This window comes from Brienomyrus brachyistius, unplaced genomic scaffold, assembly GCF_023856365.1.
Source record: "Brienomyrus brachyistius isolate T26 unplaced genomic scaffold, BBRACH_0.4 scaffold38, whole genome shotgun sequence".
In the NCBI taxonomy this organism is placed as follows: domain Eukaryota; kingdom Metazoa; phylum Chordata; class Actinopteri; order Osteoglossiformes; family Mormyridae; genus Brienomyrus; species Brienomyrus brachyistius.
This window is the reverse complement of record NW_026042313.1, coordinates 2,696,583-2,721,715: the sequence shown is the minus strand read 5'-3', so window position 1 is coordinate 2,721,715 and position 25,133 is coordinate 2,696,583. Positions and strand designations below refer to the sequence as shown.

At 42.3% G+C, this 25,133-nt stretch overlaps 1 protein-coding gene across 4 annotated transcripts in view; it reads left to right on the top strand.

The window, feature by feature from the left end:
- The window catches only part of LOC125722368 (uncharacterized), a 38,536-nt gene extending 14,171 nt beyond the window's left edge, over window positions 1–24,365 (top strand). For 2 of the 4 annotated variants that reach the window (XM_048998519.1, XM_048998521.1), the window contains exons 3-4: window positions 2,847–2,963; window positions 3,565–4,134. In XM_048998519.1, coding sequence (XP_048854476.1) covers window positions 2,847–2,963; window positions 3,565–3,650 — 203 coding nt within the window. In that variant the 3' untranslated portion in view covers window positions 3,651–4,134. Of the gene's footprint in view, window positions 1–2,846; window positions 2,964–3,564; window positions 4,135–12,736; window positions 14,790–24,283 lie in introns of those variants that run through there. The other 2 variants (XR_007386340.1, XR_007386339.1) reach the window with 2 other exon arrangements.
- Window positions 24,366–25,133: the final 768 nt, after the last annotated feature.

Genomic DNA, 25,133 nt, shown 5'->3' with positions numbered 1-25,133 from the left:
TCCATGGCCAGGACAAAAACCACACTGCTCCTCCTGAATCTGAGGTTCGACAATCTGGTGGACCCTCCTCTCAAAGAAACCCCGAATAGACCTTACCTGGGAGGCTGAGGAGTGTGATCCCCCTATAGTTGGAGCACACCCTCCGGTCCCCCTTCTTAAAGAGTGGGACCACTACCCCGGTCTGCCAGTCCAGAGGCACTGCCCCCAATGTCCACGTGATGCTGCAGATACGTGTCACCCAAGACAGCCTTGCAACAGGAGCCTTGAGGAACTCCAGGTGAATCTCATCACCCCCGGGGCCCGGCCACCGAGGAGCTTTTTAACCACCTCAGCAACCTCCACCCCAGAGATAGGGGAGTCCACACCCAAATCCTTGATTGATTCAGAATGCAGCTGCTCGTCTTGTTTTCAACCTTCCCAAGTTCTCCCATACCACTCCTTTGCTGCGCTCCCTCCACTGGCTTCCTGTAGCTGCCCGCATCAGATTCAAAACACTGATGCTCGCATACAAAGCCAAAAATTCTCTGGCACCATCCTACCTAAAGGACCTCATCACACCCCGCTCTGCACCACGATCTCTCCGATCCTCCAGCACTGCTCGACTGGTCCCACCTCCCCTCAAGGCACAAGGCTGACACGCATCTCGGCTCTTCTCTGTCCTGGCACCTAATTGGTGGAATGAACTCCCCCTAGATGTCCGAACAGCTGAATCCTTGAATGTCTTCAAGCGACGACTCAAAACATTTCTTTTTCAGAAATACCTGACGTAGAATTTCTGTATTCTTACTCGGCTCTTTTTCTGGTGTGTGTTAAAAAAAAAAAAAATTCTGTACTACTCAACGGAGTTCTCAGAGAGATAGTATTCATAGCTTGGGTCCTTATTGAGCTAGCATCGGAAATTCATTGCAGAGTCTCAAAGCACTTATGTAAGTCGTTCTGGCTAAGGGCGTCTGCCAAATCCTGTAAATGTAAATGTAAAATGTAAATTTAAATCCTCAGACTCTGCTTCCTCATTGGAAGGTGTCAGTGGGATTGAGGAGGTCTTCGAAGTATTCCTTCCACCGACCCACAACGTCCCGAGCTGAGGTCAGCAGCGCCCCATCCCCACCATAAACAGTGTTGATGCTGCACCGCTTTCCCGCCCTGAGCTGCCGGATGGTGGAGCAGAATCTCCTCGAAGTCGTCTGGAAGTCGTTCTCCATGACCTCGCTAAACTCCTCCCACACCCGAGTTTTTGCCTCAGCGACCGCCAAAGCCGCATTCCGCTTAGCTCGCTGGTACTCATCAGCTGCCACCAGAGTGCCACAGGACAAAAAGGCCCGATTGAACTCCTTCTTCAGCTTGACGGCATCCTGCACCGCTGGTGTCCACCAGTGGGTTTGGGGATTGCCGCTGCGACAGGCACCGACCACCTTACGGTCACAGCTCTGGTCAGCCTCCTCCACAATGGAGACACGGAACATAGCCCATTCGGACTCAATGTGCCCCACCTCCCCCAGGACATGGGTGAAGTTCTGCTGGAGGTAGAAGGTGAAGGTCCTGCTGTTCCCAGCAGACCCGCATTTTACACTTGGGTCTGCCAGGTCTGACCGGCTTCCTCCCCCACCAGTGGAGCCAACCCACTACCAGGTGGATCAGAGGGCCATTCCTCCCAATCACGCCCCTCCAGGTCTCACTATCATTGCCCACGTGAGCATTGAAGTCCCCCAGCAGAACAAGAGAGTCCCCAGGAGGAGCGCTCTCCAACATGCCTTACAAAGACGTATGGGTACAAAAAAGTATGGGTATTCTGAACTGCCGTTTGGCGCATAAGCGCAAACAACAGTCAGGAACCGTTCCCCCCACATGAAGGTGAAGGGAGGCTACTCTCTCGTCCATCGCGGTAAACCCCAATGTACAGGCGCCCAGGCATGGGAGAATCGACCCCTATATGCACAGTAACAGTTACTCAAAGGCAGACCAAACATAGGCTTGAGTGTACTGATGTAAGAGCTAGTGACTACGTGACCTCCCTCATTCACCTTCTTCAACCCTGTGCCAAATACTCTGTGCCAAAAATGACTGGCATAGCTGGCTTGCGAGGTGGAGCAAAAAATAGATACATTCTCATAGTATTTAAAGGATCTTTAACTCTTCAAACTGCCATAAGTATACCATGTGTACCCAGCACAGTGGTATACTCCCCTGTCCCTTTAATGCCCTGTCCATATCTGTCTACTTATGTGGCTACTGCCAAAACCTTTTGATTGGTAGGTCTGCCCTTTCGTTGCTCTGGTCCACTTTTAAGTGTCTGAAGTCAATCCAGGAACTTTTTCAGCTGAACTTGATCTTATCACAGTGTAAGAACAGGAAGTCTCCTGACCTACAAAGAGGTGAGCTGTGGGTGACAGGAACACATATAGGTCTAGTGGGCTATAGAAGGATCTTGTCCCATGGTTGCACAACTGATAATCATAATTCAGAAGCAGTATTATGGAAAATCTTTATTATGTATGTTCTTCGTGTCTTGTACTTCCTTAGTTCTTCATTGTGTCCCTTTCTGTTTAATTGTGTACTCTAATTTAGCTCTCAATGTATTCTCTGCAAAAGTTAGACAATCAGTCATGCAGAACTGCATGGACTGCCAGAGCTTCCTGAACAATGAACTGACTATAATAATCAAAATAAAAAGGAAGAAAAGGCATCTACCAGTGATATCATACCAAAGGATTTACTGGTCATTGCTGACTGTTAGCGGGAGATGATTGTATTATTTATATTGTTCTGTCACCTTTATCATTGTATGGCTGAATAAATGTAGATGGATGAAGTATATATGTGCTGCCCCTTGCCTCTCTTTCATTCAGGAAGGGACAGCCGCTTCCTGGCTCTTAGGCAGTCGGACTTGTGCATGATCTGCATTGCCTTCGCCTCCTGGGTCCTTAGGTCTGCCAGTCCTCAGGCAGGTGACACTTGGAAAGCTGGTAAGTACCTGTTCTTCAACATCTCTACAGTCATGTGCAGCAAAATGACCCTTTGGTCAACGACAGACTTTATTTATGATAGTGGTCCCATAAGATTATAACTGAGCTGAAAAAATCCTACTGCCTAGTGAGGTTGCAATGCACTGCATTGTTTGTGGTAATGCTGATGTAAACAAACTTACGGTGCTGCCAGTTCAGTATAGCAGATAAAATTATATACAGTACATAATATTTGATAATGATAATAAACAACTGTGTTACTAGTTTATGTATTTATTGCACTTTGTATCGTTATTTTAGAGTGTACTCTCTAGTTTGCATAACGTAACTGTAATACTCCCACTTGAGCCTAGGCACATTAGCATGTTATTATCATAGTAACAACAACATTGTAAATATTCTGCATCTCAGTCAACAAATGATTTTATAAAGCAAGCTTTGTAATGCAGTTTTTATTAAGAACTCAAAACAGCAAGCCGAGCAGCTTGCAAATGACTGTCAGTGGTCAGTTATAATGGAAGTTATTTTTTTTTTGGTTAGAAAGTCAGTAGACTGTAAATGGTGATGATTGAACTGCTGAGCTTTTTCGTCTGGAATGCAGCTCTCCTAGCTAACATCAGTGCACTGTCTGCCATACGCTACCTGCGAAGGAGCATCAAGAATAAGGCAGCTCAGGAGGGACCGTGATGCTGCTCAGAAATATCCTTCAGGAAACCTTCTATTATTATTTGTGTGTCGATTATGAAGTGAGTATGTATATTCAGCTAAATTTTTGTCAATATATTTATTTAATACATGGATATTTAAAGCGCCTTGATGTCCAATTTAAAACCAAAGGGATCAACTGAATAATGAGCTGCAGCTGCTTTCTCATTGCATTACTTTAGCACTCTCCAGGTGTCATGTCTGTATTGCTCATTTAGCATTTACTCATATAGGTACTTTTTCACAAAAGGGAGAAATTTAATTGCTGGCCTAATTTGGTGAATAACACAAGCGGCTAATTTGATATTATTAGTACAAAGTCATTCTGCATTCACTGTAGTGACCAAAACCAATGAGTAAGTGGAAAAGTAAAAGTGAAGCAAAAGTGAAGCAGAAACATTTCTCTTTTCTGTATGTCAACTACAGAAAAGAGATATTAAAGAAAAAAAGTGTTACAAGTGTTAAACATATGTGGACAGTTTATCATTGCAAATTGTGTTCAATGTCAGTATATGATATATATACACAGTGACAAAAAAGTCAAGCACCCAGACAGAGTGGTGGAAATTAAATGAATCTGCACGTGGTGAAAGGTCATGTGACATTATCGCAATGATTGTAATATCAGATCAAATGAAAAACAGAGTTGGCAGTATGTGCACACTTCCGGTCCCTTGTCAGTAGGGTGTGGCACCCCACCGGGCCTGGATTCATGCAGCGATATGTTGCGAAAGGGAGTCATACAGCTGTTGTATCCTCTCCTGCGGCAAGTTGGCCCACGGCTGTTGGCCCTCGAGATCCTGCAAATTGGCACTGGGTCTGTATTGATGTCCGAGCTGATCCAGATGTTTGATTGGGGAAAGATTGGGGAACCAGGCTGGCCAACATGACGCAGGCAGTCCATAGACTTATGTGCTGTGAGTGGACAGGTGTTGTCTTGTTGAAACACTGCACCATGGTGTTGTCTCAGGACGGGTGAGACATGGTGACACAGGATGTCACTGACGTAGCGCTGTGCTGTCAGGGTCCCCCGGATCACTACCAGAGATGACCTGAAGTTATACCCTATGGCTCCCTACATCATGATGCCAGGAGTAATGCTGTTGTGTCTCTCCACAATGTTGGTGGGATGTGTGGTAATGCAGAACCGAGATTCATCACTGAATATGGTACAATGCCACTTGTCATCAGTCCATACCTCCCAGTTATGCCACCACTCCAAATGCAGCCGTCTCTGCGTTGGTGTTAACGGCAGCCAATGCATGGGATGGTGAACCTGTAGTCTGGCTGATGTTTGTCAACGAGACACAGTGCAGGGTGATACGGGGTGTTGTAGACAGTCCAATATCTGTGTCTGGATGGCAGGTGCAGATGTCATGGGGTTCTGTAATGCTTGCCGCACAATATGACAATCCTCGCTTGGTGTGGTCTGTCTTGGGTGACTAGAACCTTCCCAATGTGTGTGGGTGCCCTCATGTGCCCATTGGTTCCAACATCAGGGAACGGTGACATCTGCATGCCCCACATGCCAGGCTATTGCATACAACCACCCGGCCTCATGGAAACCCATAATGTGACCCCTATCAAACTCTGTCAAGTGCTGGTAATGCAGTCTAATGCGTCTACGAGGCATCCTCTGTGTCTGGTGACTAGACAAGCCAGCTCCTTGCAAGCTGAATCATTTACATACCCATTGCTGGTCTTCATGTGTGCCAAATTACATAAAAATTGTACCATTACTTCCAACGAGTGAATGGATGAACAGACTCCTGTGGCTGCAGGAGTGATCTTACCAATATTTATGAGACCCTATGAGGATGGCAAATGAGGTTGTATCCAAAAGTATCTACTGCAGGTGTAGTGATAGCTGAGACAGTGGTGAACAAGATGTACAAAGCAATACACACCACGGAAGATAAATGTATAAATTAGACATATCGAGTCATCACAATTATCCCTTTCACTTGAACTTATTTCACTTCTCTTTACTTTTCAATCTCAAGCCCATTTTAACTAACATTCTTAAAAAGACATACACATTATACTCAATAAAAAGTTATTGATTTCTTTAAAGAGTTCTGTCATGCTGGGTTAAATTGCTCTTGGGAAAGCATGTTGTGGAGTCACAACATAAAAAGGCATGGAGATTGTTACAAGATATCAAGATGTGCTATATGTTAAACAGGGTTTTTTAATGTTAATAGCACTGTGGCCTCACACTTTTAGGTCTGTGGGTTTCATTCCCCCCACTCGTCTTTGTGTAAGTAGTTTGTACATTTCCTCCATTTTGTATGGTTCCCTTGATGCAGTTCTGTACTGAATTAGTAGTTTCAGAAAATGTGAATTATTAGGATTAATGAAAAATGTATAGGCATAATTCATTTTCTGATATTGTTTGATTATTCAAAATTAATGACAGGTATGTATGTACATACTGATGCACCGATCCGATATTCGAATCAGTATTGGCGCGGACCGGTCCAGATGTATTTGCTGAATTGGATATCGGCGATAAGTGACCAATCCACAGGTGATATTTACTTCTTTAGATTTTTTCATTCTCTATAAATCTCTAAAAAGCTCATATTTCACGTTAAATCTATTCGAACAATAAATCGCACGACAGCTCTTTCCCATTTTTTATGTAATTTTTGCGACATTCAAGCTCATTTCTTCCTTCCTTACGTGCATACCCTTCACAACAGGAGAAGCATAACATCAGATAAGAGGTTGATTTCGAATTAATTTACACGTTTGACAACAACTAGTAGTAGAATAATTTGCAATATTTGCAAAAAATAAAGTTTTGAGAGGTGGGAGTAGAATTTAGTGGAAATACCACTAAACAAATCGCACGCCATTGTGCAAAACAATCTAACAGCTATGAAAAAACAGTGGATGATTTGGGAGTGTCTACCTTGGGCTGTTTTGCGCACTCGCTACAGCTTGTGATACACGATTGACTGCCACGTATCGTAACGAAATGTAACCCTACCTTCAAGTCATGTAGGAAAAATAATAAATACCAGATGAGAGCATATAAACATCACAACAAAGTGATATTTACCAGTGGGAAACTCGGGATTTTCCAGAGTTTCCGAGTTGGGGGCGTGTCATTACATCAATCATGGCGGAGGCAATGGATACCTCCACTGTGCAATTATTTATTCCTCTGTAATTATTTGATTCTTCATTCTTCAAATAATTTTGAAAGTAGTAAATTTTACATAGCGTGTCATCGCAGAACTCCAGATTGAATAAATTGAATGAAGTTAAATCTGGTTGAGATGGTTAATAAATTGTGTACCGTCAAAAAAACAGAGCTTTTTATCTGATAAATAGCTGACATGCTACCTGCTGAGAAAGGGATTGCCAGAATTTCAATTAATGCTACAAATGCATTTAGGGGTTGGAGAAACGAAAAAAAAACAGCAAGACAAAACATAGCTTTTTATCACTTCCATTTTCCTCCGACCACTTGAACACGTCATGTCATAATTACGATTTTCCAGCTTCCTAGTCGGATCTTCAGAGTAGGACTTAAATGCAGCATAAGTGATGATGTTGCCAGTCGGAGACAAATTGTGGCATTTTAAGCATTCACTAGTTGCATATCCTCGCTTGGAAGATATTCAAATTGAACTGCCAATTCCTCAAAAACGCTTAAAACAAGATGTACTAATGAGGCGAAACAGTATATTATGTATATATCTAGTAGCCTACTTAAAGATTTTGTTGGCATACATTTTTCATCTGTATTTAATCTGTATCTGTTTAAAAATATTAATGATATAAAAAGCATATACATGTTATGTATATTTATTAAGATTAAAGTAAAAAGAACACGTATGTAAATCTGTGTCGGTATTGGTTTTGTATCGAAATTAGATCGGAACTGAAAAAATGGATATGTACCTATATGTACATATATTTATATACAGTATGAGTCAAAATAAGTATGTTTTGGTTGATTGTGTATTGCTTCATTCTAATTTATCTTCTGTAATTCTTCTGTAATTATTTAATTCTTCAGCAAAACAAAACACACCAGTGACCTGTACTACGAAAGGGGTTGAACTAAATCAGCCTTAACCCGGAGGTAATTTGCGAACGCGGGTTTGACAAAATCGGGGCTAATCAGTACTACTACGCCAGTTAGGAAGTTGATTTGTTACATCGGTGTAACTGCATTAGAGTTTGTGAACGTTCACATACATGAAGCACGTTCGGCAGCGCAAGTCACCGTTTAATTCATGGCGCGATCTCCGTATTTCGCGGAGGACTGCATGCTAATTATGCAGGGATATGAGGAATTTAAATCAACGCTGCAAAGAAAGTCCAATGCCACTGCAGCCAAGAAAATTAGGCAGGCTTGTTGGCGACGTATTGCCGACCAAATAAATGCATAAGTACATTTTCACGGTCATAAAACGTGGTCAAAAATATCTCACAACCGAGTATTAGACTATGAAGTGTTGTCTGAAAAGATATACAAAGGCTAACAGATGTGACACAATTCAGAAGTAATCCTATTATTTGCTTTTAAGTAATGTAATGCTGCCTAAAGTTCCATCACTGTGATGTTACTCATAATGTAAACCTAATGTTAACAATAACGTAACGACAATAACAATCCGATTTCAAATGCAATAGTAGTGGAAAGCATACGTGGCAGCAAATCAAGATGAGATACAAGAACACCGTGTGAAGTGGTAGGGATATGTATTTATATTTCTACTCATTATGAAAGATTCATTTTGTCCATAGTTTCCACTTAAGAGCATGCTTCTATGTTTTACAGCTAAAAAGAAAAAGGTGTCTGTTCGTATGGCACTTAATAGAAAGTGAGCCATTGTTTAACAAACAAATGATTTACAACAAGACAAAACAGAAGCATGTGTGTAGTGAGAAAACGAACCTGTCACCACGGTTAAGTTAGCCTCATATTCCATATTCAGTTTTCTGGTTTGAATAACTTTTAACGGAAGTAAGGTGGGGCGTGTTTAATGACAGAATTGTGACGTCCAGTACACAGACAACGATGCACCATTTCGTGATTTGTGCCAAATCGTCTTAATAGCTAATATAATATAGGTCCTTTCAGCTGTAATGACATGGTGGTTTAGCATTTTGGGCTCAAATGTTGCACACACCATTTGTTTCCCAGATTGCTTTACGTACGATTTTAAATTAATGTTCCAATGTATCTGTATAATTTGCAATGGGACAATACATTAATGGGTTAATAACTTTAAAAGTAGACAAGACAGGCACATCTAGTGAATTGTGCTTTGCTCAGTGGACTACAAGGAACCATGCACACTCCTTGGATTTTCAGACTATTTTTGTCTGTAATATTTATTAATTATTACATTGCATCCACTTAAAGTGGAATGGGGCAACACACTAAAGGGTTAATAGCTCTAAAACAAAATGAGCTAGGTATGTCCTATGGAGTGTGCATGTACTCCATTTTATACATATTCATAGTTGTCAGGAGTCAGATCTTTCCAATGCTCAGAAGAACCTGCCCTGAACTCTAGCTGAACTCCTGAGTTCCTTCTCCCTTTGTCCTGCACTGGTACAAACAATGAAAGATTTGTATGAACTCCAAAATAAATATTTATTCACAGTTACTCATATAAAACAATTTTTCAGTCGGAAGCATGCAACAATCGATATTATAGCAGCAAATCCAGAGTGCTTTAGAGCAGACTAAGAGGAAAAGTGCACCACTTTGATTTTTAAGTAGGTATTGAAAAACAGAAAATCCTATAAAGTGCATATTTGCCTGGGAGATGCTAATTGCAGAATGTGCAGTGCCATTTGCTTGTCACTGCATGTGTAAATTCTTTTTGTTCCATATTGATACATAGTCAGTTGTACCATCTTTTACAGCACTTACATTCAGTCTGTTGAGAGAAGAACAATTAGCTGTTGTTTTCCGAACATCCAAGTTATGTAGATCCGTAAACTGCAAAAATTCTTGCACCACAGCATCTACTCCATCTGCTGCATTCCATAGATCTTTCCATACTACTGTTTACCTTTTCTCACTATACCAAGTGCCACTGATATTTCCTAAGAGAGAAAAAAGAGCTGTGGGAAAAATTAATTGTTCTGGGAAATATCAATTAACTTGTCATCTTTGTCTTTAAGTTCAATAGATATGCCTACTTTCATAATTCTATGAGTGCATCATTTCATGATGATCCACAACCTTTCTTAATGATTGTTTTCAGTTTTTTCTTCAATGGATAAATGCTTAATGCTAATTTATTAAGTATGACGAAACACGTAAGCAAGCAATTCAGCTGCAGTATATTTGCTCTGTTGTACGGTGCACAACCTACATCACACTTTACAACTTATTTATGGACTAATTTGTGTTATCAATTAACTGTCAATATGTATGAAATGGAGCAATAACATATAATATGCATACAATGTATTAATTAATACCTGTTAGAGAGACAGTTATTCTGACAATCCAAGGGGTGCGCATTGTCCCCCAGAGTCCACTGATGAAAGCACACTCCATAGGACATGCCTGTTTCATTTGGTTTCAGAGCTATTAACCCTTTAGTGTGTTGCCCCATTGCACTTTAAGTGGATTTAATATAATAATTAATATCTATGACAAACAAAAATAATCTGAAAATCCAAGGGGTGTGCATTGTTCCCTGTAGTCCACTGATCAAAGCACACTTCACTAGATGTACCTGTCTTGTGTGTTTTTAAAGTTAACCTATTAATGTATTATCCCATTGTACATTATATGGATACATTCTAACATTAATTAAAATTCGTACGTAAAGCAATCTGAGAATCAAAGGGGTGTGCAACAGTCGCCATGAGTCCAAAATGCTAAACCACCATGTCATTACAGCTGAAAGGACCTATTATTAGCTATTAACATGATTTGGCACAAATCACAAAAAAGTGCAAAAATAACCATTTTGCATTGTTGTCTGTGTACTGGACATCATAATTCTGTCATTAAAAATGCCCCATCTTCCATTAAAAGTTATTAAAGCCAGGAAACTGAATATCGAAAATGAGGCTAACTTAACCGCAGTGAACCTGTCAGATTTTTCCTTAGCGGAATACTATGAGAATAGTAGATCAGTCATAACAAGTATGTGTTACAGAAGAAGCTAATAAATTACAACACAACACCTTATGTGACTCCAATAAGCGAAGAGAAGGTGAACCTAAGGTAGACGTGTAGTCACTAGCCCATACATCAGATATAAAAGCACATTATGAGAAAAATACCTGTACAGGTCCTTCTCAAAAAATTAGCATATTGTGAAAAAGTTCATTATTTTCTGTAATGTACTGATAAACATTAGACTTTCATATATTTTAGATTCATTGCACACAACTGAAGTAGTTCAAGCCTTTTATTGTTTTAATATTGATGATTTTGGCATACAGCTCATGAAAAACCCAAAATTCCTGTCTCAAAAAATTAGCATATTTCATCCGACCAATAAAAGAAAAGTGTTTTTAATACCAAAAAAGTCAACCTTCAAATAATTATGTTCAGTTATGCACTCAATACTTGGTCGGGAATCCTTTTGCAGAAATGACTGCTTCAATGTGGCGTGGCATGGAGGCAATCAGCCTGTGGCACTGCTGAGGTGTTATGGAGGCCCAGGATGCTTCGATAGCGGCCTTAAGCTCATCCAGAGTGTTGGGTCTTGCGTCTCTCAACTTTCTCTTCGCAATATCCCACAGATTCTCTATGGGGTTCAGGTCAGGAGAGTTGGCAGGCCAATTGAGCACAGTAATACCATGGTCAGTAAACCATTTACCAGTGGTTTTGGTACTGTGAGCAGGTGCCAGGTTGTGCTGAAAAATGAAATCTTCATCTCCATAAAGCTTTTCAGCAGATGGAAGCATGAAGTGTTCCAAAATTTTGATTTCCGAATGACAGAAGCGCCTGACCTGGGCTACAGAGAAGCAGCACTGGACTGTTGCTCAGTGGTCCAAAGAACTTTTTTCGGATGAAAGCAAATTTTGCATGTCATTCGGAAATCAAGGTGCCAGAGTCTGGAGGAAGACTGGGGAGAGGGAAATGCCAAAATGCCTGAAGTCCAGTGTCAAGTACCCACAGTCAGTGATGGTCTGGGGTGCAATGTCAGCTGCTGGTGTTGGTCCACTGTGTTTTATCAAGGGCAGGGTCAATGCAGCTAGCTATCAGGAGATTTTGGAGCACTTCATGCTTCCATATGCTGAAAAGCTTTATGAAGATGAAGATTTCATTTTTCAGCACGACCTGGCACCTGCTCACAGTGCCAAAACCACTGGTAAATGGTTTACTGACCATGGTATTACTGTGCTCAATTGGCCTGCTAACTCTCCTGACCTGAACCCCATAGAGAATCTGTGGGATATTGTGAAGAGAAAGTTGAGAGACGCAAGACCCAACACTCTGGATGAGCTTAAGGCCGCTATCGAAGCATCCTGGGCCTCCATAACACCTCAGCAGTGCCACAGGCTGATTGCCTCCATGACACGCCGCATTGAAGCAGTCATTTCTGCAAAAGGATTCCCGACCAAGTATTGAGTGCATAGCTGAACATAATTATTTGAAGGTTGACTTTTTTGGTATTAAAAACACTTTTCTTTTATTGGTCGGATGAAATATGCTAATTATTTGAGACAGGAATTTTGGGTTTTTCATGAGCTGTATGTCAAAATCATCAATAACAAAACAATAAAAGGCTTGAACTTCTTCAGTTGTGTGTAATGAATCTAAAATATATGAAAGTCTAATGTTTATCAGTACATTACAGAAAATAATGAACTTTTTCACAATATGCTAATTTTTTGAGAAGGACCTGTACATTTATGCTGTGACAAGATTTGCGATTCACTTAATTGCCCTCAAGCTCTCCCAGGGGTGCACTGATTGGGATGTGTCTGCAATCCATGATTCCTGTGACCCTTGGGAATCCTTTGAGAAATTGTGTTCAGTAAAAGCAATTTCCCAATGAAAATATAATATTTTAATGCTGCGATTTACCTGCGATTGCATGAAACCCTTCTTTATTCCGCAGAGCACTTGAATGACCAGGGAAAACCACAAATGTATCCAACAGTTTAGATAGAGCAAACACCACTTTGCAAACGTTTGCACGGCAAACAGGATTCTTGCTCAGATGTTCAGCATCACCAATGGAATACATACTGTAAACTGGCCACTGGTAAAATATTGCAGTGCAAAGCATACTGTCTGCTGGATCGTGAGGGCATTGCTACGGCGAGTGGAATTAGAGACCTCTGGACCGATCAACTGACAAAGGTAACGGATTGCCTTTCTTGGAGAATATTGTCTGGGTACGCCAGCGAATACTGGCAGTCTCTAAAAACCCTCGCCCTGTGGAGAGAGCCCCTCACGATCCGCGTGTCAGTGTCATATGGATCCTCCAGGTATGCCGGTGTTGTGCCGAATTCTGCACCCCTGCCCTCGACTTAACCAAGAACAAAAACTGCTCGGAGCAGGTTTGAGACTTAGCATAAATTGCCATAGCAGCATGCCTCGAGTAAAACCTACCCACCTTCCGTAGTACGGGTTAATCGCGAAGTTACACCACACATCAAGTTACTCGCAAAGTTACCCCGATAAGCCAGTAACCCCGCTTCGTAGTACAGCCCCCAGCTACTCAAACCTTTGGCTGGTAAGCCATACATATATATATGTAATACATCTCTCATAATTTTCAATGATGTCATAACAATTGTTGCGTAACAGGATAATATTTGCAAAACAGTGGGACTTAAAGAATAATATGAATACATTTGACCTGCTTAGCAAATTGCAGTTGTTTCTTTACAGTCTTGATTGCTTTGGCACATTTCATGAAACAAACTTAATGTAATTGAAGGAGTACTGAATGAAGCACATTTCCTGAATTGTGAGGGAGCGTCAGTTACAGCACTACAGGCATGTGAAACGATTCACTGAGGGTGATCCAGCTCGCATGATTCTCATTACTGATGATTACTGTGATAAAAAAAAAAAATCTTAGAGTGCATCTCAAGACCTAGCTGGATCTGGTCACAGCTCTTCATTGACATCACAGGCAATATCCTCATCAACTCTATAGCGTGGGAAGAAACTCCGTCTATGTCACGTGCCTCTTCCATTGCCTGCAGGAGAGGCTTGTACACATAGGGCCACCAATCACACACCCTCCATCACTACACCAAAAAAACCTTCAGTAGGATAGAGAAATGGAAAGCTGGGATGAAGATGTTTTATAAGAAATTGTGAGTGGACAATAAAGCGTTTTAGGACCAGGACTGCTGGAAGCTGACATTGTTCCAAACTATATGTGCAGTTCTGTGTATACGAATGTTGTGCAGTCTGTATGAAAATGCAAGTATGTGGGCTGTCATGTATGTAGTCCAAAGATGGGATGTTGGACGAATGTATTTTTTGACGTGGCCACTAGCACATTCAGCTAGTCAATCTGTCACTGACTTTTTAACCCAATATATGTAATTATTTAATTCAACTGTTGATGATATTTAACAAAATCATGGAATGGCTGAGGTGGCCCTGAGGAGAAGTTTGGGAACTGAAGCGGTGTTCATCTAGCCATCCAACTAGAGTAACAGTATCAGTAACTTTTTAGAAAACAAAAAGAAATTATTACTAGTTTTTATTGTGTTACTCTTAATTTGCACGTTCTAATGTTAAATTGTGTTTTTTGGTCTAGGCCAAAGTACACTTGCTACCCAGATAAACAGCTTTAAACATTTCGTTAGACTGCCTAAGATTTTGCACAGTACTGTATATATTGATGCATATATTATTTTGGGTTTAAAATGATGTCGTTGTATTGTATATGGTGATTTGCATATTAAGAAGTTATGTTTTGTTACGCACAAGTGACTTCATTGTGTATAGGGCTTACTTTCATTGCTTTGCAAATGTTAGTCATTTGAGAAATGTGCCAAAGCAACTGAGAAAAACTGTAAAAAAAAAAAAAAAAAAAAAAACACTTGCTTTTTGTTTATTTTACTGCGTAATGCTTATTTGACATTGTAGTTCTTGATCTGTGTTGATCTTGAGTTTTATGCAATAAAAAGGGAAACAAAAATGTATCCTTTGTCTACTGTTTTATATACTTGTACTGTATGTTTTTGCATGATCTATCATCTGCTTTTCAGCAGAACAGGAGATTTTATTCCATTAAATGGTTAATCGCTTTGAATGACAGACAAATTGATTGATAAATAGCTGTTCATTGACAACTGACACTATTGTTTAACAGCTACAAAATTATTGATTCTCAAAGATTCTCAGATTCAGGCTTGGCTTCAATTTCGTTACTCCAGAACCTGATCTCTCTTTGCCACTCGAGAGCCCATCCATCCATCCATCCATCCATCCATTTTCTGCCGCATATCCTAGGTTGGGTTGAAGGGCCAGCAGTTTAAGCAGGGAAACCTAGACCTTCCTCTTCCCGGCCACTTCATCCAGCTCCTCTGGGGGGATCCCAAGGTGTTCCCAGGCCAGCGGAGAGACATAGTCTCTCCAGCGTGTCCTGGGTCTTCCCCAGGGCCTCCTCCCAGTGGGACATGCCTAGAACACCTCACCAGGGAGTCATCCAGGAGGCATTCTAAGCAGATGCCCAAGCCACCTCATCTGGCTCCCCTCAATGTGGAGGAGCAGCTGCTCTGCTCTGAGTCTCTCCTGAATGACCAAGCTCCTCACCCTATCTCTAAGGGAAAGCCTAGCCACCCTGCGGAGGAAAATCATTTCGGCCGCTTGTACTCATTCTTTTGGTCATTACCTATAGCTCAAGACCATAGGTGAGGGTAGGAACGTAGATCGACTGGTAAATCGAGAGCTTTGCCTTTCGGCTCAGCTCCTTCTTCACCAGCACAGACCGATGCAGCGCCTGCATTACTGCTGACGCCGTACCGATCCGCCTGTCGATCTCCCACTCCATCCTTCCCTCACTCGGTAACAAGACCCCGAGATACTTAATCACTTGGGACCTCCTCCCTGACCCAGAGAGAACACCCCACCCCTTTCCGGCTGAGGACCATGGTCTTGGATTTGGAGGTGCTGATTTTCATCACAGCCGCTTTACACTCGGCTGCAAACTGCTCCAGTGAGAGCCGAAGGTCATGGGCTGATGAGGCCAACAGAACCACATCATCTGCAAAAAGCAGACACCTAATCCTGAGGTCACCAAACCGGACCCCCTCAATGCCCTGGCTATGCCTAAAAATTCTGTACATAAAAGTTATGAACAGAATCGGTGACAAAGGGCAGCCCTGGTGGAATCCAACCCCCACCGGAAATGAGTCCGACTTACTGCCGACAATGCGGACCAAGCTCTGACACCGGTTGTACCGGGACCAAACAGCCCTTAAAAGGTAGCCCAGCACCCCATACTCCCTGAGCACTCCCCACAGAACTCCCCAAGGGACATGGTCGAATGCCTTCTCCAAGTCCAGAAAGCACATGTAGACTGGTTGGGCAAACTCTCACGCACACTCCAGGACCCTGCTGAGAATATAGAGCTGGTCTATTGTTCCACAGCCAGGGCAAAAACCACACTGGTCCTCCTAAATCCAAGGTTCAATTATCCCACGGACCCTCCTCTCCAGCACCCCCAAATAGACTTTACCAGGGAGGCTGAGGACTGTGATCCCCCTATAGTTGGAACACACCCTCCGCTCCCCCTTCTTGAAGAGGGGGACCATCCCAGTCTGCCAATCCAGAGGCACTGCCCCCAATGTCCACGTGATGCTGCAGATACGAGTCAACCAAGACAGCCTTGCAACAGGAGCCTTGAGGAACTCCGAGCGGATCTCATCCTCCCCGGGGCCCGGCCACTGAGGAGCTTTTTAACCACCTCAGCAATCTCTGCCCGAGAGATAGGTGAGCCCACCCCTAAGTCCCCAGACTCTGCTTCCTCATTGGAAGGCGTGTGAGTGGGATCGAGGAGGTCTTTGAAGTATTCCTTCCACCAACCCACCATGTCCCAAGTTGAGGTCAGCAGCACACCATCCCCACTATAAACAGTATTGATGTTGCACCACTTTCCCGCCCTGAGACGCTGGACGGTGGAGCAGAATCTCCTTGAAGCCATCCGGAAGTCATTGTCCATGGCCTCGCCAAACTCCTCCCGTACCCGAGTTTTCACCTCAGCGACCGCCGAAGCCGCATTCCGCTTAGCCTGCCGGTACTCATCAGTTGCCTCCGGAGTCCCATAAAAAAAAAAAAAAAGCCCGATAGGACTCCTTCTTCAGCTTGACGGCACCTCTCACCACCGGTGTGATGACCAAACCTGCACAGAGTATTCTAGGTGGGGTCTTACCAAGGAATTATATAATTGTAGCATCACTTCCCTTGACTTAAACTACACACACCTAGAGATGTAACCCTACATTCTATTGGCCTTTTTTATTGCTTCCCCACACTGGTGAGAGTGGGACATGGAAACATCAACATACGCACCGAGATCTTTCTCGTAATCGGCTACCTTGTGGAACCCATAAAATATCTGTACTATATATTTCTGCTTTGTAAATCTGACAGTGTCTAGAAAGAAATGCTCCACTGGGGGCTCCTGTGCAGTTAATATCAATAATAATATCAATCCCTCTGATAAGATTAAATGAGCCACAACATAAACCCATCATAAAATACTCCTTATTAAACATTTGCTCTTTAGCAAACAAATCACTTCTTGTCAATTACATGATGCTTGACACTGGTGAAGACCTGGTTTTTTAACATAAACCTGGCTTAAATATAGCCTACAGTGCTGCCATATTCCAGAACTGCAACCTACCCGGAGTGTCCAGAAGTACAAGGTGTTCAGTGCTTAGAGACATGGCCAAGGTAAGGAGGGCTGAAACCCGACCACCACTGAACAAAACACACAAGTTGAAATGTCAAGACTGGGCCAAGAAATATGTGAAGACAGATTTTTCAAAGGTTTCATGGACTGATGAGATGAGAGTGACTCTTGATGGTCCAGATGGATGGGCCCGTGGCTGGATCAGTAACGGATACAGAGCTCCACTTCGACTCATATGCCAGCAAGGTGGAGGTGGGGTACTGGTATGGGCTGGTATTATTAAAGATGAGCTAGTTGGACCTTTTCAGGTTGAAGATGGACTTTACTATGTGAATAATAGTACAATGATAAAGCACAATAGATGTTTTACAACTTTTCATGTTTATTGCACATCAACAGGCTGCAAATGGTGATCAAATAGGTCTAAATTAAATTATGCTTGTACCAAAATTAAGCAATGTAACAAACAAAAAATAAAAAATCTTTGCAGTGCTAATTAAATAAATCAAATTGTCACACAATTTCAGATGTCTGGTAGACATACTGTATTTTAAAGTAAACAGTTTAACAATAAGAAGTGCTAGCAATATAATATTAAGTATAATACTGTAATGTTCAAGAAGTCATCAAACATGAACACACACTTCCATCTTCTCTCTTCTTACTTTATTTTCTCTCTCTCTTGACCCCACCTCTTACATCATCTATCTTAACCTAGGCCATGGGGACATCTAGAGGACACTCGAGATATAACATTCCCCTTTACCTAAAAGAAGCTTTATACTAACATAAGATATATACTGTAAAAGAGCCTTGGAACTTACAAACTTTTTTTTTTCTTTTTTTCATGATTTATCTTCAAATTTCCCGCCTGTAAATTGAACCCTTTAGTACAATACAGAATAGTAAATTATTTTGCATCCATTACATAATCTTTAGTGCACAATGGTTGGTTTCTCTCCCATCCTCAATGAACTGGATACAATCTTAGGAGCCTCAGTAATGGACACCTGTGTACTCCTTGGACAGGATGATAAAGCTGCATTCCACCGCTTCCCATCACTCAACACGAAAGTGCTTGGCCCAATCTGTGTTTGTACCAGCAGTGGATCAGTGAACTGGGACTTTCCCTTCCTTACTCGAAAAGGCTTTAAGACTCTAACCTCTCCAGGGTTTATGTTGTGGTCCTTGCATTAAGTTTGTAGTCGGTGTAGTGCTTGCTTTTCTGTTGGCAGTGCTCCCCTCTGCTCCTCTTTCCTCAGAATAGGTAAGACATCTAATTTTGTACGCATTAGCCGGCCTCGAAGCAGTTTAAAAAGGTGACACGTTTGTAGTGGCATGAGCCATAGCTCGGTAACTTTGGAGCATCGTAATTACAGCAGTTTTCCAGGGCAGTTGGTTTTCTTCATTGAATACACTGCTTCAAAACTTTGTTCCACCTTTCTACAGTGCTGTTTGCCTGGAGGTGTTAGACGCTAGAAAGAGATTCCTCTTTCTATGAGAAAATCTACAAATGCAGTGGACATAAACTGCGGACCATTGTCTGTAGACACTGTACATGGATCTCCTTCTCTTGCAAAAATGCACCGCAGAAATGACAGTACAATCTCCATAGTCACATTAGCTGCTACTTCTGGCCATTTACTAAAATAATCAATCACTGTGATTGCAAACCGGCAGTCAGGGGGGGCCGCAGTCAAATGGTCCCACAATGTCGAGAGCAATGTGTTCAAATGGTCCATTCGGAAAGTCCACGGGTTGTATTGAGGGTGTGTATATTTTTGCAGCCTTGTCACTGCTTTGACATTCAACACAAGAGGACAGAATTGAACTCACTAGACAATCCATGCCGGGCCACTAATACTGTTTCCGTAGCCTCATTTGGTGCGCACGATACCCTGATGTCCTTCATGTGAGAGGTGAATAACCCTCGTACGAAATGAAACTGGCACAATCAGACGCGACCCACGGAAGACAAGGGGGGCTTCCACCACAAGTTCATTATTCACCATGAAGTACGGAACCATATCCACAGAAACATCTTTTCTTGCTTGTGGTGAACCGGTTTGCAATCTGTCCCACAGCTGTGACAGTTGGGTACACGACTCACATTTCATCATGAACTCTGCCAGTGGCACTGCAGTATGCAGGGGAGATATTTCCACCACAAGGTCAGGTTCTTCGACATGCTCATAGTCTAGAGAGCGCAGCGGAATATGTGATAGGCAGTCGGCTGATTCTTAATGCCAGCCTGGTATGTCACATGATACTGAAAGCACATAAGCCTCGTGGACCAGCGGGCAGTTCTCATACCAGCTCAGTTCATGCCCTTGGTGGCCAGTAGTGTCGTAAGCGTCTGGTGATCCATTCTGAGAGTAAATCGCTGCCCCCACAAGAACGTTCTCCACTTTTCCACTGCCCATATGCATGCCAACGCCTCTTCTTCTACTGTGGAATACTTCCTCTCAGCTGGTGTCAGAAGCAAATACCACAATTCTCTCACCATTATCAGGAAGCAGCTGAGTTAAAACTCCTCCTAGTCCGTAATCTGAAGCATCTGTACTTACAAAGGTAAATAAATTTGTGTCAAAAATCGAGAGAGCTGGGCTATTCGCGAGCATAACTTTCAGTTTTAGGAAACTGTCCTGAACTTCATCAGTCCAGGTAACTTTGACCTGGGCTCCAACACGGAGAATATTTCTCAAAGGCTCCACAACTGTAGCATAGTGTGGAAGAAACTTACTGAACCATGAAGTAAGACTCAAAAAGGAAGGCAAAGCGGGCATGACTGGAGGTGCTGGGCCTCTGCAATAGCAGGGATATGACTGTGTAGGTCGCAGTCCATCTTTGGAAATTACATGTCTGAGGTATGTGTTACTTTCCTGGTTGAAAGCGCACATTTCCCAGATTAAGATGAAGTCCGAATTCAGTGAAACGTTGTAAAACTTCTTTAAGGTGCTTATCATGATCGGTTTGTGATGCACCATGCACTATGACATCGTCCAAGTAGTTGCGAACTCCTGGAAAGTCCTTAAGTACAGTCTGCATTATTTTCTGAAAGCAAGATGGTGCCGACGCCAGACCAAAGGGTAACTGGGTATATCTGAACAGGCCATCATGCGTTATGAATGCAGTAAGGTGTATGCTGACTTCACGAAGTGGCAGCTGGTGATATGCTGACCTCAGATCAATCTGTGAAAACACTGTCGAACCACTGAGCTTTGTAAGCAGGTCTTCTATGTCAGGCAGAGGGTGGCAATGCATGATTACGCTTTTGTTAAGCTCCCGTAAATCGACACACATTCTAATTCCTCCACCCTTTTTGGTTGTGACAACCATGGGGGAAATCCACGGGGAAGCATCTATTCTTTCAATGACTCCAGATTGTAACAACCGCTGAAGTTCAAGAGATACTTCGTCCCATACACAGAGAGGCAGGTGTCGCAATTTTTGTCGTACTGGCCTCACTGTCTCCTCTACCTGTACTTGATGAACAAAACCTTTCACACAGCTTAACGGTGTAGTTTGCGTTGATTCGGTCCTGTTTTAGCCGACTGACTAGTACTGCTGCTGGTGTGACTTCCCTCGCTCATCACGGCTGAGTTTAGCGGTTATGGTTTGTATCAGAGCTGCCAGGCCCACAAGCAAAGTAGCAGTTTTTAGGGCCGATTCCACCTGCGTGGCTAATTCTACTGCTTCGTCTAAACTAATCCATTTTCATCAGTAGTTCCTTTTTCACTGCCTGTTCATTGACTCGCTCCAGCAATTGATCTCTCAGCATCTCACCTTTATTAGCACCAAAATTACAGTTCACTGTTAGCTTGCGTACCGCCGCTATGTACTGACTCATGGATTCCTCTGGTCGCTGTGCGCATTGACGAAATGCATGTCGGCTAGCCACCACATTAACTTTAGGCACAAAGTGATTTTCCAGCACCCTCCAAGCTGCCACATAAGTCGTACCTCCATTCGGTAATATATAGAAAATACGTTGCCATTCCATGCCCAAACAATGCAGTAGTGTGGCACGGAGACCAGTATCTGGCCAATTATCACCAGTTGCATTTATAACAAGTAAGTAGTTCTCAAAGATTTTCCTCCACATTTCAAAGGGAACAGCAGGCTCACCCACACAGAGTAGAAAAGGAACAGGGGTATGTACCAAAATTGAAAGGCTTGGGTCTTAATCCTTGTCGCCAATTGTACTGTTTAAGAAGTCAAACATGAACACACAGTCCCGTCTTCTCTCTTCTTACTTTATTTTCTCTCTCTCTCGACCCCATCTCTTACAACCTCATTTCCGGAATTCCATCATCTATCTTTATCTAGGCCATGGGGACATCTAGAGGACACAAGATATAACAAATACTAAATCAAAAAATCAAGCTTAGGCTGCATTAATGGCATGGCTTCGTCTCCTTCTTTGTTAGCGGAGCTCACGTTAGCCGCACCTGGGTTTGGGCTGCTATCAACATCCATCTTCTTGGCTACTAGTTTTGATGAAGCGTTAGATGACGAGAGGTGCTTCATCAGATTTGAACTGCTCATTACCGATGTGGATAAAGACTTAGTTCCAGGACATAATGTGCATGTAACATATACATTCTTGCCTTTAATTTCAACAAGGGAAAAGAAATGTATGCATTTCCACTGTAAAAACAGTACTTTTGAACTCGTCATTGCTGTCTCTCCTTTGCGTGCGTGAGTGTTTGTATAAACACCCGCCCACCTCAGCTTCTGGTTGGCTTACCATGAAATTTTACTCTACCTTAGCCAATCATCATCACTTATGCAGTATCAAAGCTATGCTTTCCACAGCTACGTAACATTTCCAAACTAGAACGATTCCTTATTATTCAAAACACTGAGAAATTGATACATGCCCTTGTATACAGTAGGTTACACTACTGTAATGCTCTGTTATCTGGGAGCACACGTTGCACATTAAACACCTTGCAGCATATACAAAATGCAGCAGCTCGAATTGTCAATTGTTTGAACTGGCTTCCTGTTAGGTTCAGGACTGATTTCAAAGTCGTCCTATTTACATAAAAGGCACTTAAAGGCAGGCACCCACCTCCCTAACAGAATTTAACTTTATGCTACAGGGCTACTGTATTGTAGAAGGGTGTGCCAGCCTATGTTCTGTATGGCGAATTGGTCTCAGTCTTTAAATCTAAATTGAAGACCTATTACTTCAGTTTCTTACCCACAACTTAACATATAATACAACATATCTAATTAATATTTTAGGCACACTACTTATCTGCTTACCAAATTGTAACCATAAATAAATGTCTGTAAACTACCGTAAAGCCAGCATGCAGACAAATGTTTCTCCTGTCATCTGAAGCCCTGTTGATTATTGCACATGTGCCGTATAATACAGTAGTAATTATATTGACATGATCTTGACAGCCCTAGCAGCAAAAGTAGAATTTGTCTACCAAAGAAGAGGGGGTAGCGCCAGCAGTTTGATCTAGCCTCTCACTGGCAAATGATAACACTGAAAATTTCATTAAACAAGTTTACATGAGACCCTTTATTAGTGAGGCCTCTGGGCTTCAACCCTGGTAAGCCAGAACATTAAAGCACATCTGTCTGTACCATAATATCCACTTTTAAACATTTAAGACAAGTATAAACAAGGTGAATATTACTGCCGGCACCTTCTGTCCAAGGCAAAGTGAAATTGGCCCCCCAGTAGGAGCCCCTTCAGAAATTGGCACCCCATGTGGTTGCCTATAGGATTAACCAGCCATGACATAACAGCCAATACAATTAGAATATCACCATTGTTAAGGAGAAAATTACATAACCAGAGATTGACATAACTGGCACCTCTTTACATGCGTGGTATAAAGGTTAAAATATGCAGTAATTTCTTGACATAATAGTATAATTACATACTTATTTTGTGTGCATTTGTGCTGTTGTAATAAGAAATTACCATGCATTTTAACCTTTATAAGGTTCACTTAACAGCATTTAACAAAATATTTAATAAAACACTTCACGTGTCTAAGTACAGGTCAGTATATATCTCTGTACTGAGTCAGTACAGATCTTTATTATTATTAGTATTACAGACTATCTCTTGGTATGATGATATAGATCTTGTGGTTTGGAAGGATGGTATATGTCAGTGTGAGTGCTGTTTTTATTGTTTAGAGTCCTCCGCATGTTCATGTATCTCTTACATGTTTGGAGGTTGGAGAGCTGGGTTGTCTGTCTTTGGTGGATCCTCATTAGTGTCCAACGGGTAACGGCCATTGTAGCATATGTTTGACTATTATGTGTGGTGAAGGACTTTGGGTATCCACAAGCTATAGGACAGTTGCAGGCTTTCATTTGTCTGTTTCTTACAGGAAGTGAACAGTAGCTCCCTTTTCCAGTGCAAACTGTGCCTATGCAGTGCAGTCACAATACTATTTCTGTTTTATTTGTTTCAGATCCCTCCTGGCATGTTCTGATTTCTGACTGAATACTGTACATGAGGCTATAGCTGACTGTCTGTTGTGGGTAGGATGCAGCATAGGCATTGGCTCATGAGTAACTGCAAAGATGCTTTGAATCCATCAACAGGTGTACACCTATGTTCACTCAGGATTTGCTAAGGGTGTTTTTTCTCATATTATGCCTTATGGCTTTTGCTGATTAAACTTTTTCCACAAAAACAGGGACTGGATGTTACATGCATGAAATCCCACACAGCTGCACAGCTTTGAAAGTCACGTGAACTATATTGCGACCCATTCTTTGACATTACTTTTTCAGACACTGCATGCTGGCTTTAAGATTGTGGATTATGACTGCAGAAGTGCTGAAGTGCAGCCTTTCCAAGAATCTGAAACAGGAGTCAACAGGTACTACTGGCATGCTATTCTCAGGGATGCCACTAGAGATTTTGAACCCTATGAAAGCATATAATATCAAGACCTTAACCCAGACCAATTCAACTGTGTTATAGATTTATTAGCAAACCAAGCCAGTAAATAATGGATTTTCTAGACAAAGCATCTGTTATGTCTCATGTGCAGACACAGCACCAACTAGCCTGATCATTAACAACTGCAGCTATACCTCGCCTATTTCAACCTGCCTGTCTCAGCTCTCAGGTGAGGTATTGTTTGTGACATGCACCATACTGAGAGCTTCTTCAGTCTTTCATTGCGTCCATACCATCTGTTCCTCTTATGTCCCCCAGCCAAGCCCCTTGTGTTCAAAATTTCTATTCTCCATAGAGAAGCAAGGAGGTGCAGCACCAAGAAGAAGGGTCCAGCTACAGACGCCTGTAGAGTGGAGCTCCACTGGAAATGCATCACCTCCACAGGAAACACGTGACCTCAACTTTGATGTACACAGCGAATAAACCATAACCTTAACCTTAACCCTAACCGGAGCTCCACTTTACGTCCTTAAAGATCACATGTTTGCTGTGGAGGTGACTTCCGGTGGAGCTCCATTCTACAGGCGTCTGCCGCTAGACCCTCTAGGCTACAAGCGGGTTTTTCAAAAAGGACAAAAGAGGCTTATGGTCAGACTCAACAATGACCTATTTTACTATTCTGTCCCCTGCTTTTGTAGCTTGCATTAAGTGACAGATAGCTAAACAGCCGTGCTGGCC